A 19026-nucleotide genomic window follows, 5' to 3' on the forward strand; every position below is an offset into this window, starting at 1 on the left:
TAGATGACTGTCTCATATTCCTGGGTTTTGAGCTTCTTTTAAAGGATTTAATGAATTTATTGATCAATGATTTGATTTTCATTACAAAATTTATTCGTTTCATGGCTGATAATTTTCCTTATATCTGTTCTTGGACTTCTGAATTTATTGTGTATAGTTCATAATGGAAGAAAGAAACATCAGAGTTTAACATTCAGCAAACTGTGCAGCCATTAGAGATGGAGCATGTGAACAGTTCCTGGAGGTTTACTGTGACTGTGAATTTGTATTCAGAAAATGTTTAAAGAAAAACAGCATGAAGTAAATTAACATTGCATAAACCCCAAGGACCCATTTTACTTCCCAAAACTTCATTAGCAAACCTCTATATGAGAAGTTTACCAATCCTGCTAAAATTCTGATAATAATATCCTTTGTTAGCAGAAAACAGTAAAACTCTCTGAAGTTAATTTGATAAATAAGGGCACAGTATAGTGTAATTTTGCTTACCAGTAACAGTTAAACCAAAATAAATTTGCATCTAAACATGAATGAATGGAAATTTGACATGAAGTGGCATGTAAACAAAGATCACATACTTTCACTGCTGTTAGAGTCAAAGTTCCCTCTCATACATTAACTTGAACCAGTGCCGAATAAGCTACTTCTTTGTAGTTGGTCGGTGTAAATAACTTCAATAGCACATGCCTCAACTTACACACATGACTCAACTTACACATCTGGCCACATTTCACAGTACAACACATAAATTCTCCTGCCTAAACAACTGTATTTACCCCTCAAAATATGCACACAATGCATGCAACAGCTAGTACAAATGTACCTAAATGTAAAACCAAATAAAAGGATGGCAGTAACTACTGTTAGTGGTGGGGTCAACTATCACTGAATGTGAACAGTCTTTGCAATACACTACTATACTTTTATTTACAGAGTGAAACATTAAGGGATTGTCTGTTACAAAACAGAAAGAAATTAAATTGGTTACAGTTGTGAGTTTCTCTATAGAGGAATGGTTTTGAGTCTTATCTGTTCTGGATCGGTATGATGTGACGATAGCACCAGAAGCAATTTGAAGTTGCTGATATTAATCCCATAAGTTCATCTAGTCATGTCCTTGGCATTAATAATCCTCTTTCCTTGCATCTGGTTTTGGCTAGCAGTGATAATAAGTTTGTAGCATCCATTTGTCAGATCAGAGTAACTGTTTATGCAGCACTTGAAGGTAATATTAGTTCAGCTGAAACTTTCACAGACAATAGTTTAGCACAATCCACACATTGTGTTTAAATTAACATTCTATCTGCTATAATTGGTCAACTGCAAAGTTAGACAGTCCACCTGCTCTTAATATTCATGGTTCATGATAACACTCTTCCCGCAAAAACAGTCACTTATGTAGCAACACAGTTCACGGTTTCCACATTGGCAGTTAGTGTTTTAGCATACATCATATATCATAGTAAAGAAAATGAGAAATGTTACAATTCATAGTTTATGTAATACAGTTCAATTCTAAACCAATGGCAATACTGACTGTTCATGAGTGCATTGTCACTGCCACAAGCTTCATTGTCCAAAAACCAGTAGCATATGTGTAATACAATGTTTGCTTAGAATTTCCATCATAAAATCACATTTAAAACCACGTCTAACACACTAATGTCTGGTTTTAATATCACCCACCATTACTATTTCCATGCTCACGAGTCATCTGCGACTTTCTGCCCCACACTGTTCAACTCGACTACTACTGATAACTCTCTCACTCCACAGTTCTTACAACACTTCTGCCCGTTGCATTCTATTTCACACAACACATTTAATAAAACTATTTGACAGATCATCAGAAAAAATCGAAGTCTCGACATAAGGGACTCGTACATAAAACAGCAAAGTAAAATTATTCACACTTCATTTTCTACACTATATAACCAAATGAAATATATTCTACATCATCAAAAATATATATATGAAGTACAGGGCAGTAAAAGGAAGGAAAAAAATTACATCTCATTATTAGTCATAGAATCATTGTGCCCCCCCCCCCCCCCCCTCCCAACCCTCCCAATTTTATCATGAGATTTTTCCCAAGAATCTTTCAAGATAAAATGTCCTTGACACATGTGAGTCCCATCTACCTAAAACTAGTTATAGTCTTCGATTATGTTAATTTAAATTTTAAAATTACCTTTCACAACATTTACCTTTCACAACATATAGCCTCAATAATCCAATATATCATGATGAAGTATGAAATTTACCCAAGAATAATGAAAGAGTGTATTACAAACCTCTTACAGAATAATATCAAAAGTTCCACAATTAAACATGTCATTGGGCTTGTGACTCCAAAAAGAGTAACAAGAAATGTCTGCACTATTACAAATATTCAAGCAAAATAATTAATTACCATAAATTTACATTCTGAAACTGAAGACATATCCAATCACTTCTCTACCTACAATACATATTACACTATGCTTTTCATCACACCTTGAGAGTCTTTACTATGCTTCATATGAATGACTCTATATCAGCAAGTCTAATTTTTTGCTTTTGTCTGTATACTTGAATGTTCTGTCATTAAATCCCTTTACAAATAGTCATTGCATGTGTTTTTTTCATAACATGGTGTATCTCTTGGAAGTTGTTGCTTCTCATCACATGCTGTAACAACTCAAACTCAATTATCAAATTACTAATTAAATATCCCATCACATTTACAAACCTCTCGGCCCATCTGTCAGCTTACTTTTTCATTATTCCAAATCACAGTGCTACATTATCCCACATGCAAGAACTCCTCTTTAACCATTTCTTTCGATTAAGTCATCAATATTGGAATTAAGTCCTCCACCTACATTCCGAGTACTGCCTTCAAGTACCCATTCATCAAATTTATCTTCTTGTCTTTCAAAGCAAAATTATACACTCTGCCTCTACTCATTCATCCTGTAGCCCAAATATTACTCTCAACAATTCCCATCTTGTTCATGCTCACAGTTTTTGTTACTTTAGTATAATATGGTTTCAAATCTACTATATTCTTAAGACCAAATTTCTTCTTTGACTTTCGGTAAACTAAATAGAATGCATTACCTCAAATGGACTCTTATCAAAAAAATGTGAAATCTTATTACTTATCTCTTTTAATTTTTCATATGTCTTCACTAAGACTAGATCTCCTACTTTAATACCAACCTTCTTTATTTTCTCATCATGTTGCCTCCTCCTTTCCTCCAACTTCTTTTCTACCAATTCTCTCATTCTTTTCTTTTTCTCACCCCAACTTAATTCCTCTCTGTGGGGAAAAGACAATATCTCCTCAACAAAACCCAAAAATCTCTTTCCCTTCATAATTTCATAAGGAGTAAATCCCGTTACATCATGACTTACAGCTTTCATTACATCCTCAATATTTTCCACAATATCTCCTCATGAACTATGGTTATTGCTATAATATGTACGACACAGTCAGCCCATTTCCCTCATGTAACATCACGCAAGATTTCCTGTTGGATGGTAAGTTGCCGTATATATTACTGTTATTCCATGGTTGGCAAGGCTTTCCTTCTACTTCTTACTTGTAAACTGTGACCAGTTATCAGGAAATATGGCCTTCAGTTTTTAAACTTTATGAAATAGTCCTCTCACTTAGCCAGTTGATTTACACAAAGGATAGAGTTTTATAAATTTAGACAATACTTCCAACACTACAAAAATATAAATAAAACCCCCTTTTGTTTTTGACAAGGGGCCATAAAAGTCCACTGCTGACAATTCCACTGTCTTCTGGTTTGACATTTTGCATGAGAAGTCTGAACATCTGATTAGTAACCTTGGGTCATTGACATTTGTCACACATCTTAATATGGTTGTTTACTCTCTTCACCATGTTGTCAAAAATTATACACTCTTTCAATTTTTTTATACACTTTTTTGCTGCTATGTCTCCAAAACTCAAACGAATTATATCATCTATGTACTCACTGGGCCAACACGCTTTTCAATCTTCTGAATTTTCATTAGTTTGCCTAAATAAAACCCCACAATGCACCTTATAATATTCCGCCAATTTATTATTAGTACCTTGCATAGCTAAGTCCCTCTTTATCATTTTCCATATTTCGTCGTGATTCTGATAACTCCTCATGTACTTACAGATGCCTGCTATCTTCTTTTCACCAGGAAGTCCCTTTGTATAGAACAATTTAACATATTCTTCACCTACTTTCTGTATTGCTTCTCCATTTTCTCCCAATGGTAACCTTGATAGTACATCTGCTACTTTGTTTTGTGTGCCTGTGAGGTTTTTTATTTCAAACTCAAATTGTTGCATTAACACTGTCCACATCATCAATTGTGTATGCATCAATATAATTTCTTAAAAAAATAAGAGCTCTGTGATCAGTGTAAATGAGTTTTGTTGCCCCACAGGTAGTCTCTGAATTTTTTGAATCTCCAAATTATTGCCAGAGCTTCTCTTTCAGTCACCCTATAATTTCTTTCATACCTCATTAATGATCAGCTTGCAAAAGCAATTGTCCTATGATCTTCCTTTTCTCATCATCCCCAAAATTTTGAAATAATTCAACTCCAATACCAAAACCACTAGAATCAGTTCCCAGACAAAAAGGTTGCTTAAGGTTGAGATGGTGCAAAATCCTCTCCTCTTTCATGGCCTCTTTAAAATGTTTAAATGCTTCTTTGCATTCATCCATCCAAACAAAAGGTACTTTAGGACTTAATAATTTGTTTAAACATAAGTTGTTGAACACTTGTCCAGACACAAAATTTCTATAAAAATTGCACAAACCTAGGAATGACTTCAACTGTTTCCGAGTCTTTGGAGATAGACACTCTTTATCTGCTTTCATACTTTCAGGGTTAACCTTATTACCAGCAGTAGACAAGATTCTACCCAAGAATGTTATTTATTTTCTTACAGACTCACATTTCTTAAGACTAAGGATCACACTCCCTTTCCTCAAAGCTTGAAACACCTCATCCAACAATCTATGAAGCTCTTCCCAAGGCTCAGTGGCAATCAAAAGGTTGTCCACATACATTGTTTCTTTAGAACTCATCTCTGGTCCTAATACTTGGTCATGGGCCAGAATGAACACTGACACACTAATATTTAAGCCAACTAATATTTACCAAAAAAAAAACACACTCTTTCGAGAACAGGACTTGCCTGTACCCAGCTGTCAGATCAAGACTGCTCAGATAATTCATATTGTAATATTTTTGGAATATTACAGCCATATTCTCAGTTTGATCAGTCTCTCTACTCACTATGGTATTCAACATCCTAGCATCTATGACCATTCCCACAGTACCATATTCTCAGTTTGATCAGTCTCTCTACTCACTATGGTATTCAACTTCCTAGCATCTATGACCAATCCCACACTACCATCTTTCTTGCCAACAACTGTTAATGGACCATTGTATTCAATTTTACTTGTCTCTATAACATGACACTCTATCATCCTTCCAATTTCCTTATGTACAGCTTCTCTCAAAGTGAACGGTATAGGAAAAGGTTTTCTTGCAAAGGGTTAATGTGGTTTCTGATCTAACTTGCATTCAAAGTTCTTAACTTTACCTGGCTTCTCTGAAAATACTTCTCTATTCACCCATAGGACTTCTCTTAGCTTATCTGTCTGCTGCTCACTTAACCCTTCTACCTTGTCCATTTGGACATTCAATTCTTCTGTTGTTCCTCTTTCACCTTCATTAGTACCACAGTCTAGGTTCAGTTCTAAATACCCAATGTCCATTCCTATTGGCATCAATCTTACCTCCAATTGTCCTACAAAATTATTGTTATCTATCACCATGCCCTCAAAAATTCACCTTCATTTCTGATCCTCGATTATCAAATTTGATAAAACCATCTACACAGTTAATTTCTGCTTTGCACTGTATTACCGGTAACCAACCAATACCCAAGATAATATCCACTCTCAGACCAGACACCACAAAAAATTGTGTACCAAATCTATGCCCCTAGTTCAGATTTTAAATAATCTGACGCTTCACAACTTTATTCTGTTTACCTGTGGCACCTACTGTTTTCAACCCTAACACTGGAACATCCATTACCTCATTACCATCTTTTATACAATTACAGAATTCTTCAGCTAATTCACTAATTTCACTGCCCATATCAAACAAAGCTTTCTCTTCCCTACCACAGGTTCTTTATTTTACAAAAGGTTGCCCACTTCAGTATCATCAACATCTTCTTCCTCATGTAATAAATCTCTTTCGATTTGCCATGTTCCCAATCTCTACTACATAATTTCGCATTTGCGTCCTCTCCTGATTCCTTCCAAATCGGGTCCTGTTCCTTTGCCTCATGTTGTCCTGCTCATCACTACTGATGCCACCTACCTTCATATTAATGTCCCAAATGCCAGTGGCCTTACCACTGTTGAACAGTATCTTTCCTATTGCCCACAAGATTCAAAATCTAAAACCTCCTGTACTAGTCACCATGACCAACTGTATCCTCATCCACAATTATTTCTCCTTTGAAGGCATTACCTACAAACCAATCTGGGGTATGGCTACGGGCACCTGCGTGGCACCTTATTATGCCAACCTATTGATGGGCCATCTAGAGGAATCCTTCCTAAACACCTAGAATCCCAAACCCCTCACCTGTTTCAGGTTCACTGATGACATCTTTGTGATCTAGATCAAGGGTGAGGACACTGTAACATTATGTGATTGCCTTATCATTTTAAATCATTCACTAATCGAGCAGTTGCTCGGCAACAGCTACAGTTAGCAAATAATGTTGCGAGAATGTAAAAGGTGAACGACCTGTGACGTAACTTGTTTATTGCCGAAGCGCCATCAGAAATGCAGTGAGTTATTGACTTTGAAAACCGCGGCGATAAAAACGGACAGAAGAAGAATACTTTTACACTTATATATATATATATATATATATATATATATATATATATATATATATATATATTAAAAACAAAGATTCCAAGACTTACCAAGCGGGAAAGCGCCGGCAGACAGGCACATGAACAAAACACACAAACACACACACAGAATTACGAGCTTTCGCAACTGGCAGTTGCTTCGTCAGGAAAGAGGGAGGGAGAGGGAAAAATGAAAGGATATGGGTTTTAAGGGAGAGGGTAAGGAGTCATTCCAATCCCGGGAGCGGAAAGACTTCCCTTAGGGGAAAAAAAGGACAGGTGTACACTCGCACACACACACACATATCCATCCGCTGCTTGTGTCTGTGTATGTGCGGATGGATATGTGTGTGTGTGTGCGAGTGTACACCTGTCCTTTTTTTCCCCTAAGGGAAGTCTTTCCGCTCCCGGGATTGGAATGACTCCTTACCCTCTCCCTTAAAACCCACATCCTTTCATTTTTCCCTCTCCCTCCCTCTTTCCTGACGAAGCAACTGCCAGTTGCGAAAGCTCGTAATTCTGTGTGTGTGTTTGTGTGTTTTGTTCATGTGCCTGTCTGCCGGCGCTTTCCGGCTTGGTAAGTCTTGGAATCTTTGTTTTTAATATATTTTTCCCATGTGGAAGTTTCTTTCTGTTTTATTTACATCGTCATATATATATATATATATATATATATATATATATATATATATATATATATATATATATATATATATATATATTAAAAACAAAGATTCCAAGACTTACCAAGCGGGAAAACGCCGGCAGACAGGCACAAGAACAAAACACACAAACACACACACAGAATTACTAGCTTTCGCAACCGATGGTTGCTTCTTCAGGAAGGAGAGGGAAATATGAAAGGATGTGTGTTTTAAGGGAGAGGGTAAGGAGTCATTCCAATCCCGGGAGCGGAAAGACTTCCCTTAGGGGGAAAGAAAGGACAGGTGTACACTCGCGCACACACACACACACACACACACACACGCACACATATCCATCCGCACATACACAGACACAAGCAGACATATTTAGGCAAAGATTCTTGGAATCTTTGTTTTTAATATATTTTTCCCATGTGGAAGTTTCAACTTGTGTCGGACGCGCATGCCTTGCCGCCATATTATTATCGTTAAAAATAATATTATTTTAGTGTAAAGTAAAGTGGAATACTAAAAGTGCAATACTGCATAGGAGTAAATTTATTGTGCGACGTGTATGTGAAAATGTCAAAGGAATTACTGTCATTACCAGAAGACAAGTGCCAGTCAAAAACGGCATCCATGTTAAATCTTTCATTGCAGTGTAAGTTCTTCTATTAATTGCCATAAATTCAGATTTAAATGGAATTGGCGTATGGACTATTTATTTAGTGTAGAATCTATGTCTCACTCCTTCATGAAGTTATTTAATTTTCTTTATGTTTCTGCCAAATAGAGAGTTCACAGTCACGAATTCTTTCGTCGAAATCGGACAGAAGTTGTATGTGGCGAAATATTTTCTCCGCACCACATTCTACTGGTAAATGCATGGTAAACTATGGTCCCTTAGGAAATTCATGTTGAGCTATCCAAAAATAATTATACTTTGAATAGGCATTTACTCTCCTCTGCAATGCAACTTCCGACTGATCAGACGATCCAACAAGAGGCAGCCGCACACAGTCGGCATTCGCAAATATATTTCCACCACTGATTATAGCTATATGTTGCAGCACAAAAGAAACATATTGTTATAATTAGCGACTACGAACGGGGACGTTTATAACGTATGTTTATGTATACACATTATGTAAACATATCTTTATAACACTCACCTTCCTCCAGAAGCTGAACACCTTCACCGCCATTTACTTCACCTCATCCTACTCGAACCCAACGAGCCACCTTTCTTGATGTTGACCTCCATCTCAAATATGGCTATATCAGTACCTCCATCTGTATCAAACCTACCAACCACCAGAAGTTCCTCCACTTTGACAGCTGTAACCCGTTCCATGCCAAAAAGTCCCTTCCCTACAGCCTAGCCACCCAAGGGCACTGCTTCATGACTGACAAGTGGCCCCTTGCAAAATACACCAAGGGTATCACTGAGGATTCAAAGAGTGTAATCACCCACCTGATCTCTGGTGCCATATGGCTCCAGTCATCCACCACCTCCCAAAGTCCCATCACCCAGCCACAGAGGAGCATTCCCCTCATGACTCAGTACCACTCAGTACTGGAGAAAATGAATTACATCCTCTGTCAGTATTCTGACTACCTTCTTCATTCCCAGAAATGAGAATGTGCTGCTCTCTATCACTCTCACCCCTCTCACAATAGTATTCTGCTGCCCATCAGAACTACACTGCTCCCAACTCCTTGCCTCATATCTCATATCCCTGTAACAGATATGGATACAATACATGTCCCATACATCCTCCCAATACCACCTACACCTATCCAGTCACAAGCATCACCTGTCCCATCAAAGGCAGCACTACTTGTGAAACTAGTCATGTGCACTACAAGCTAAGCTGCAACCACTGTGCTGCATTCTACATGGGCATGGCAACCAATGAGCTGTCTCTCTGCATGAATGGCCACTGACAAACTGTGGCCAACAAACAATTGGACCATCCCATTGCTAAGCACACCATCCAAGATGACCTTAATTTCAATGACGGCTTCATGGCCTGTCCTATCTGAATCCTTCCTATCAAAACCTGCTTTCTGCATTGCACAGCTGGGAATTCTCCCTGTAATATATCCTACATGCCTGTAACTCTCCTGGCCTTAACCTTCATCAGTCATTGTCCTCTCTCATCCAGCCCCTTCTCTGCTCCCAATCCAGCACTACACAGTCCCCATACACTCCCACATGTGAGGTGTTTTTAGGTGAGTGTGTGTGTATATGTTGTCTATTTCCAACATAGGCCTTGGTGGCTGATAGCTCACTTTCTGACAGTCTTTTTTGTTGTGCTTATCTGCAGTTCAGCATCTCCATTTTACTTTTATATCATACATTTCCAAGTGTATTACTGAAGTACTCCACTCAGAAACCTGTTCAGTGAAGTACTCATTGAAGTCTATGGCCTGGCACTTCATTATACTTTTTATGCACTTAACAGTATCTCCTTTTGCTTATTTATTTGTTTCTCATTATCAAACATATGTTGAAATAGACAATTTTACGTTTTAAGCTCTACATCATTTGTAATAGTTTTCCTTCTTACTGCTAGAAATTTGCTTTGTAACTGTTATTTTTATGTGATACACTTGGAACTGATAATTCAAACTATACACACTCTACAATGTTACTGGATGGATAAAGAATCACTCATCAAGCAGTGGCAGGAGAACACTGATATGAAGTTATTTAAATTTTCAAGCTTTCTGATCCAGTGACTACCTTTTTCTGGCAGTAGGAAGAGGGCTGAAGGAAATGAACTGGTGAGGTTTAGAAAATGGGGAGAGTTCAAAAAAGCCACCCAAACACTTGGCCACGTAAGACTTACTAAATGCATTAGAAGGAAAGAATGGTAGTTGAGGACTGCACCAGATGTCAATTGACAACTCGAGGGCTTAAAGATGGAAGACATGGTAATATGCAAAACAGAGATTACTGACAAAACATCATGTGTGAGTTAATAGGAACGTAGAGCTAAGTAGCGGTGGCAGGAATAGATAGGCAGGTCAGAAAATGAACAGTTGAGAACAAGCGATATGTTGTAACATCAGTTTTTACTTGTGGAGTTCTGAGAAACAGGTGTCTGGAGGACAATGGTACTTTCAGTGAAACAGGAACTGAGGTCATGACTATCATGTTGTAGAGCAATCTCTGCAACAATATAGTGGTAGTTATGCATATTTAAATGGCTGAAGGGTATTTACGTAACAGCTAGTATATGACATATGTTTGCACGATACCCTTATGAGGCCCTAGGCTTCTTTTGCACCCATTTCTCTATCACATGGCTCCTACTCCTGTGACCACCGCCACAATAAGATATGTCCTATGCAGCCTCCTGTCACCACCTATACCAGCCCTGTTACTGGTAAAACAGAATACATGGGGGAGTTGGAAAATAAGTGTACCCTGTCATCTGTGGTCTGAGTTGTGTGTGAAAGGAAAAAAAAGAGAATGAGACATTAAAGACAAGACATATCTTTTATATTTCTACATAATTTCCAAGTACATTGAGACCTTTGTTATACAGCTTTATAAGCTTAAAAAAACCTTCCAGGATAAAAATCAGGGTGTTGCATATGGAAGGAGTGTTGAACAGCTTGTTTGATGTCAGCATTGCTGCCAAAGTGCCTTCTGCCGAGAGTCTTCTTCAAAGCAGGAAACAGATGGAAGTCACTTGGTGCTAGATCCAGACTATGAGGCGGATGGCGTAGACATTCCCAACCAAGAGTTCCATATGGTTTTGCATTGCCGTTGCCTTGTGTGGTCTTGCATTGTCATCCAACAGCAGAATGCCAGATCTGAGAAGGCCAGGCCACTTTTTCCGAATCACTTCTTTCAATTTCAACAGACTGGCACAGTACCACACAGCATTGATGGTTGCATCTTCCAGAAAGTCCAACAGCAAAACTCCTTTGGTGTCCCCCAGAAAACAGTGAGTAGCACTTTACCTGCAGATGGAGTGCTTTTGAACTTCTTTCAGATAGGTGAGGATGGATGTTTCCACTCCATGAATGCAGCCTTTGATTCAGGCATGTAATGGTGCACCCACATTTCAACCCCCATCACAATCCAAAACAGAAGGTCAGTGCCAGATTCATGGTAATGCACGATCTGTTCCAGGCTGAACACCACGCGTTGTTCCATGTATGTCAGGGTCAGTTGGTGGGGCACTCATTGTGCGGACACCTTCCTGTATTGAAGAATGTCATGGATGATCTTATGAGCTCACTCATGCCTGATCCCAAGTTCTGCCACTACACCATCGATGGTGATACGCCGGTTGTCTTTAATCATATCTTCCACCTTCCTGGCATTTGTATCTGTAGTGGCCATGCACGTCTGTCCAGGTCTCAGTATGTCCTGCACGTGTTGACGTCCATCCCTGAACTGCTGGAACCATCCCCGCACCATGTGCCTTGACATCACACCTGACCCATACACCTCAACAAATCACTTATGAATTTCTGTGCTTGATTCTCCAGGCACCCATTCATAGTGAATAACAGCTCTCACTTCCATCTTTGACCATGCCTTCAAAATGCACATTCTCTCCATAGCTCAGGGAAAAGACTGAGCGGCTGGCCTCCGCTTTGTGCAGGCACTGCAAAAGTGCCATCTGCTTGGTTGCAGTTGACCTCTACCCAATGGTGTATAGGTGTCTTGCACATGCACGTTCACCTGCCATGTTGTCTTTTGCCCATATCACACAACTCTGCCCACTGTCAACAGGGGAATCCTATTTTCCAGCAGCCCCTCATATATTATCAAAGGGAGAACCACTTGTGAAATGAAACATATCATAAACCAGCTGTTATGCAAACAATGTTTGGTCTTTTACATTGGCATGAGTACCACCAAGCTATCAGTTAGGAAGAATAGACTTAGGCAGAGGGTGTATACTGCCAGCACACAATATCCTGTTGCAGAGCATGTTACACAACATGACAATCATACAACATACCACACATACACATACTATCTGGATTATTCCTCCAGACAATTGTATCTCAGAACTCTGCAAGTGGAAACTGGTTTTACATGTCTTTGGCTCTCAACACTCACCTGGCCTTAATGTCAGACCAGGATTCAGACCCAGGATTTTTCCTTTCACTGGCAGATACTCTACCAACAGAGCTACCCAAATATGACTCATGACTCATCCTCATAGCTTCACTTCCACCAATACATTCCAAACTTCACAGAATTGTCCAGCTCTGCTGAAAGAAAAGATATATATTCCCTTAATTTGCTATGTTTGTATGCACTTTTCACACTTTGTTGACCAGTATGCCAATTTTTCTCATCATTGGCTGTGATCAGTAGATGAATTGTTTGAAAATTGGAAAGAGAAACATAAAGCTCAATTTAGTATTTGCCTTCAACTTGACTAAAGCTGTTTGCAACAAAAAAGGCTTTAAAATTTTCCTTTCCTCCAATTGCCTTCTTTTTAAATACAAAACTGTTCTTTATTGCAATGACAACAGATGGTTGCTTGACCAATTTCTAAGCATCATGCTTCTTCAAGGAGTTAATTCCTTCATTCATTCCAACCACCCATTTAACTGCCTTATCAGAATTAAGTGCTTCATGATATACAGTGGTTCACCATTGTTCCTCCCTTGTACAATGTTGGTTTGTACTTCTGCAATATAAGCCTTCCCTTTGGAATTTTCCTTTTCTTGATTTTCAATTCAGTATTTACCATTCAAAAATTCTTAAATATATACTCCCTATGTTCCACAACTTGTCCTGTTGCTGGCCTGCAAAATCTGAAACTGCAGCTGTATAGAGAGTATTCTTTGAGAATGACTTTTTCTTCTCTCATGAATAATTTAGAGAGACATCTTTGTCTAGGTACATGAATGAAACCTTCACATTCTATTACATGTAAGTATTGTACAGTGGGCTTTCATCCTGTCCACAATTCACAATGTGTTTTTTCATAGTTGTTGCTATTTATAACACAGTTTCTTATGTATGCCACAGAGTACATCAGGTTAACCCAAGAACGTTCAATAAATCGCTTCCTGTGATGTGCACATCATTCAAGCAGAGAAAATGGACTTCTTTTTAGCAGAACAAATGCTTCTTCATTCTTCATTGTCTTTTTTGAAAAAGAGAAACATCATAGGTAATCCAGTCACAATAATGAAACAAGCAGAACTTGTTTACATCGTAACATTTATTTTTAACATTATCAGAAGTGAACTAGAATGTCACAATATATTTTACCAGAAACGATATTCTAGTTGCTGTAGATAGCATAACCACAGAAAAATAACCATAGGTGCTGTAAACCACCAATGGTAATTTAGAATAACATGTTTTCTTCTACTGTTTCAGTGACAGTTATCCATGAGACAACTTTTTAAATCTTTGTTCTTCTGTTTTCATTGTAACAGTTCATCTCACACCTCTTCATCCATATGTTAGCTAGCATTTATAGATTATTACATAAAATAAATTTAATCTTATAGTGTAGGCTTTCATGGCTGGTGTTGTCTTCAGTTGAAACTTCCTGGCCGAGAGGCTATGGTCAATGTATAAAGTTTTCACCTAACGTTTCATCTCCATCTGCGGGGGACATCTTCTGACGTCATCCGGAAGTAGCCAGATGACTTCAGAAGATGTCTCCCACAGATGGAGATGAAATGTTAGGTGAAAATTTCATACATCAACCATGGCCTCGCAGCTCTGAAGTTTCAACTAAAATGAATTTGTTCACCTGTGTACATTACAGTGCCACATTTTCAATGCCTGTGCTACAGTCAGGTTTCAGTTTCAAGCAACAACACTCTATTACAATTATTTCCTTATTTAACTTCATGTAAATTACTGTATAGTTCTTGAAACATTGCTACGGATCAAGGCTTCCCCCTGCTTTGTTAAAACTGTTACTGCATATCTAGAACTAGCATCAGACATTGCTACGGATCAAGGCTTCCCCCTGTTTTGTTAAAACTATGTTACTGCATATCTAGAACTAGCATCAGCTTCAAGAACCATTAAGCACTCATAAAAAATGCTGACATATCCCTAAGTTATGAGTGTCTATTTTTCTTAACTATAGGGTCATTCAAATAAAATTTATATCATATACTCTCCTTTCAGGTAACACAAGGAAGGTATGTCATCCAATGTGAATCAGACCCTCCATTGCCAACCAGCAGCTACAATGATATAATACCAGAAATTCAGGAAATAAACAGTATAGAAATGGACCAATCAAGACCAAAGAGAGAGGCGACAAAGACTATAAAACTTCCTGAAGTGAACAGTGATGACAGTGTCTCTTCAACAGATAACATACTGTACTTAAATTGTACACGTGAGGATGTTGTTTGCCAAAACATTACTTGTACATCAGGTTTTACTGATTCAAAAGCACTGCTCAGTATAAAATTCATTGGAAAACTCAACACATCAGCACTAGGTCAGTTAACCTTTAATATTATCATTATTGCTACAGTTAAGAGCAGAAAATTGCAACAGGAAAAGGCAACATATTTGACTTAAAATTTTAATTTCCAGTACTTCATAAAAAGTATGGAGTACTGTTATCTGGAAGAAAAACAACATTATGGTAACTGATGAATTTGTTGTTTAAGACATTAGAAAGAAGTGAGTGTACAGGAAGATGCTAGCAAACAGTTAGTATCTTTAGCATGTTCAACAGTTACTATAATTTGAATAACATAAAAAATACTGATCAGCTGTTCTGGCATCTGTCATATTACAAGAGATATACTGTAGACAGACATCTCTGTCTGCAATAATTCTATATTTATCAGTAATATGATGATATGAATATAATAGAGGGAAACATTCCGCTTGAGAAAATTTATCTAAAAACAAAGTCAATGTAACTTACCAAACGAAAGCACTGGTATGTTGATAGACACACAAACACACACACAAAATTCAAGCTTTCACAACCAATGGTTGCTTCATCAGGAAACAGGGAAGGAGAGGGAAAGATGAAAGGATGTAGGTTTTAAGGGAGAGGGTGAGGAGTCATTCCAATCCCGGGAGTGGAAAGACTTACCTTAGGGGGAAAAAAGGACAGGTATACACTCGGGCACACACACATATCCATCTGCACATCTACAGACACAAGCAGATATATGTAAAGGCTAATAATTTGGGCAGAGATGTCAGTCGAGGCGGAAGTATAGAGGCAAAGATGATGTAGAATGACAGATGAGGTATGAGCCGTGGCAACTTGAAATTAGCGGAGGTTGAGGCCTGGTGGGTAATGGGAAGAGAGAATATATTGAAGGGCAAGTACACATCTCCGGAGTTCTGGTAGGTTGGTGTTAGTGGGAAGTATCCAGATAACTCGAATTGGGTAACACTGTGCCAAGATGTGCTGGCAGTGCACCAAGGCATGTATAGCCACAGAGTGATCCTCATTACCAACAAACACTGTCTGCCTGTGTCCATTCATACAAATGGACAGTTTGTTGCTCGTCATTCCCACATAGAAAGCTTCACAGTGTAGGCAGGTCAGTTGGTAAATCATGTGGGTGCTTTCACACGTGGCTCTGCCTTTGATCGTGTACAACTTCTGGCTTACAGGACTGGAGTAGGTGGTGGTGGGAGTGTGCATGGGACAGGTTTTACACTGGGGGCAGTTACGAGGGTAGGAACCAGAGGGTAGGGAAGGTGGTTTGGGGATTTCTGAGAGATGAACCAAGAGGTTACAAAGGTTAGGTGGATGGTGGAAAGACACTCTTGTTGGAGTGGTTAGGATTTCATGAAGGATGGATCTCATTTCAGGGCAGGATTTGAGGAAGTCGTATCCCAGCTGGAGAGCCACATTCAGAGTCTGATCCAGTCCCAGAAAGTATCCTATCACAAGTGGGGCACTTTTGGGGTTCTTCTGTGAGAGGTTCTGGGTTTGAGGGGATGAGGAAGTGGCTCTGGTCATTTGCTTCTGTACCTGGTCGATAGGGTAGTTGCGGGATGCAAAAGCTGTTTTCAGGTTGTTGGTGTAATGGTTCAGGGATTCAGGACTGGAGCAGATTTGTTTGCCACAAATTCCTAGGCTGTAGGGTAGGGATCATTTGATATGGAATGGGTGGCAGCTGTCATAATGGAGGTACTGTTGTTTGTTGGTGGGTTTGATGTGGACAGATGTGTGAAGCTGGCCATTGGATACATGCAGGTCAATGTCAAGGAAAGTGGCATGGGATTTGGAGTAGGAACAGGTGAATCTGATGGAACCAAAGGAGTTGAGGTTGGAGAGGAAATTCTGGAGTTGTTCTTCACTGTGAGTCCAGATCATGAAGATGTCATCAATAAATCTGTACCAAACTTTGGGTTGGCAGGCCTGGGTAACCAAGAAGGCTTCCTCTAAGTGACCCATAAATATGTTGGCGTACGAGGAGGCCATCCTGGAACCCATGGCTGTTCGCTTTAATTGTTGGTATGTCTGGCCTTCGAAAGTGAAGAAGTTGTGAGTCAGGATGAAGCTGGCTAAGGTAATGAGGAAAGAGGTTTTAGGTAGGGTGGCAGGTGATCATCGTGAAAGGATGTGCTCCATCAGGGCAGAGCCCTGGATGTGCAGAATATTTGTGTGTAAGGAAGTGGCATCAATGGTTATAAGGATGGTTTCTGGGGATAACAGATTGGGTAAGGATTCCAGGCGTTCAAGAAACTGGTTGGTGTCTTTGATGAAGGATGGGAGACTGCATGTAATGCGTTGAAGGTGTTGATCTACGTAGGCCAAGTTACATTCTGTGGGGGCTTGGTAAGCAGCTGCAATGGGGCAGCCGACATGACTGGGTTCATGTAATTTAGAAAGTAGGTAAAAGGTAGGAGTGTGGGGTGTCGGTGGGGTCAGGAGGTTGATGGAGTCAGGTGAAAGGTTTTGTAGGGGGCCTAAGGTTCTGAGTATTACTTAAAGCTCCACCTGGACATCAGGAATGGGTTTACCTTGGCAAACTTTGTATGTAGTGTTGTCTGAAAGCTGACGCAGTCCCTCAACCACATACTCCCGGCAATCAAGTACCACTGTCATGGAACCCCTGTCCACCGGAAGAATGACAATGGTTCGATCAGTCTGCAGATCACTATAGCCTGGGCTTCAGCAGTGGTGATGTTGGGAGAGGGATTAAGGTTTTTCAAGAAGGATTGAGAGGCAAGCCTGGAAGTGAGAAATTCCTGGAAGGTTTGGAGAGGGTGACTTGGAGGAAGAGGAGGTCGGTCCCGCTGTGACAGAGGACAGAACTGTTCCAGGCAGGGTTCAATATGAATAGTGTCTTGGGGAATTGGATCATTAGGAGTAGGATTAGGATTATTTTTCTTCAGGCAAAGTGATATTTCCAGCAGAGAGTATGAGTGTAGGACAGTAAATCTTTGACGAGGGTTGTTTGGTTGAATCTGGGAGTAGTGCTGAAGGTAAGGCCTTTGGATAGGACAGAGGTTTCAGATTGGGAGAGAGGTTTGGTGGAAAGGTGAACTACTGAATTAGGGTGTTGTGGTTCCGGATTGTGTTGATTAGAATTTTGAAGTTTTGGGGGGAGTGGTGCTGGAAATCGGAGATTGAGTAGATGGGAGAGACTGGGCCTGTGTGGAATGAGAGGAGGTTGAGGTTTGCTGGAATGGTTGTGGAGGGTGAGTGAGTTGCCTTTCCGGAGATGGGAAAACAGGAGATTGGATAGTTTTTGGAGGTGGAGGTTGGCATGCTGTTCTATTTTGCGGTTGGCCTGTAGGAGGATGCTCTGAACAGCTGGAGTGGATGTGGAAGAGGAAAGATTGAGGACTCTTATTAAGGATAGGAGTTGATGGGTGTGTTCATTGGCTGAGTTGATGTGTAGGTGAAGGATTAGGTGGGTAAGGGCTGTGGATTGTTCAGTTTGGAACCGGTATAGGGACTGATGGAAAGAAGGGTTACAGCCAGAGATGGGAACTTTAAGTGTGAGGCCTTTGGGGGTAATGCCAAATGTCAGACAAGTCTGTGTAAATAAAATATGTGAGTGTAATCTGGCTAGGGCAAAGAAATGTATGTGGAGGGAATGTACTGGAGATCTGGTGTGAAAAAACTCGAAAAAGTGTTTTTAAAAGCACAGCTATGTTGATCCTGTGGTGAAATTGGGTTGGTAAACAACGATGTGCACAAAGGTTAGGTGGTTGTGTTGCCGGCAAAGTATGGTAAAGGGTGGAGAAATTTGGGAAAATTTCGAAAAAACTGCATGTAAATATATTAAAAGGAGAAGTTTTGTAGTGGCAGATTATGAAAATGAGGCTAACAATTGTCTGACGAAGAAATAATGACCTTCAAACCTATGGGAAGCGGCTAAAAACGACCAGTGAAGTGAGAAAAACGGAAATGGAAATAAAGCGATGTGGTTAGAACTAGCCAAAATGGCTGTTTAATAGGTGAAAGGAACTAACT

The 19026-nt window shown here is 39.5% G+C and overlaps 1 protein-coding gene across 1 annotated transcript in view; it reads left to right on the top strand.

Annotated features, from left to right (window-relative positions):
• The window catches only part of LOC126268030 (integrin alpha-4-like), a 568589-nt gene that overhangs the window by 442233 nt on the left and 107330 nt on the right, over positions 1-19026 (top strand). Inside the window, exon 20 of the mRNA XM_049973452.1 lies at positions 14739-15060. Coding sequence (XP_049829409.1) covers positions 14739-15060 — 322 coding nt within the window. The remainder of the gene's footprint in view (positions 1-14738; positions 15061-19026) is intronic.

This window comes from Schistocerca gregaria, chromosome 4 (genome assembly GCF_023897955.1).
Source record: "Schistocerca gregaria isolate iqSchGreg1 chromosome 4, iqSchGreg1.2, whole genome shotgun sequence".
In the NCBI taxonomy this organism is placed as follows: Eukaryota; Metazoa; Arthropoda; class Insecta; order Orthoptera; family Acrididae; genus Schistocerca; species Schistocerca gregaria.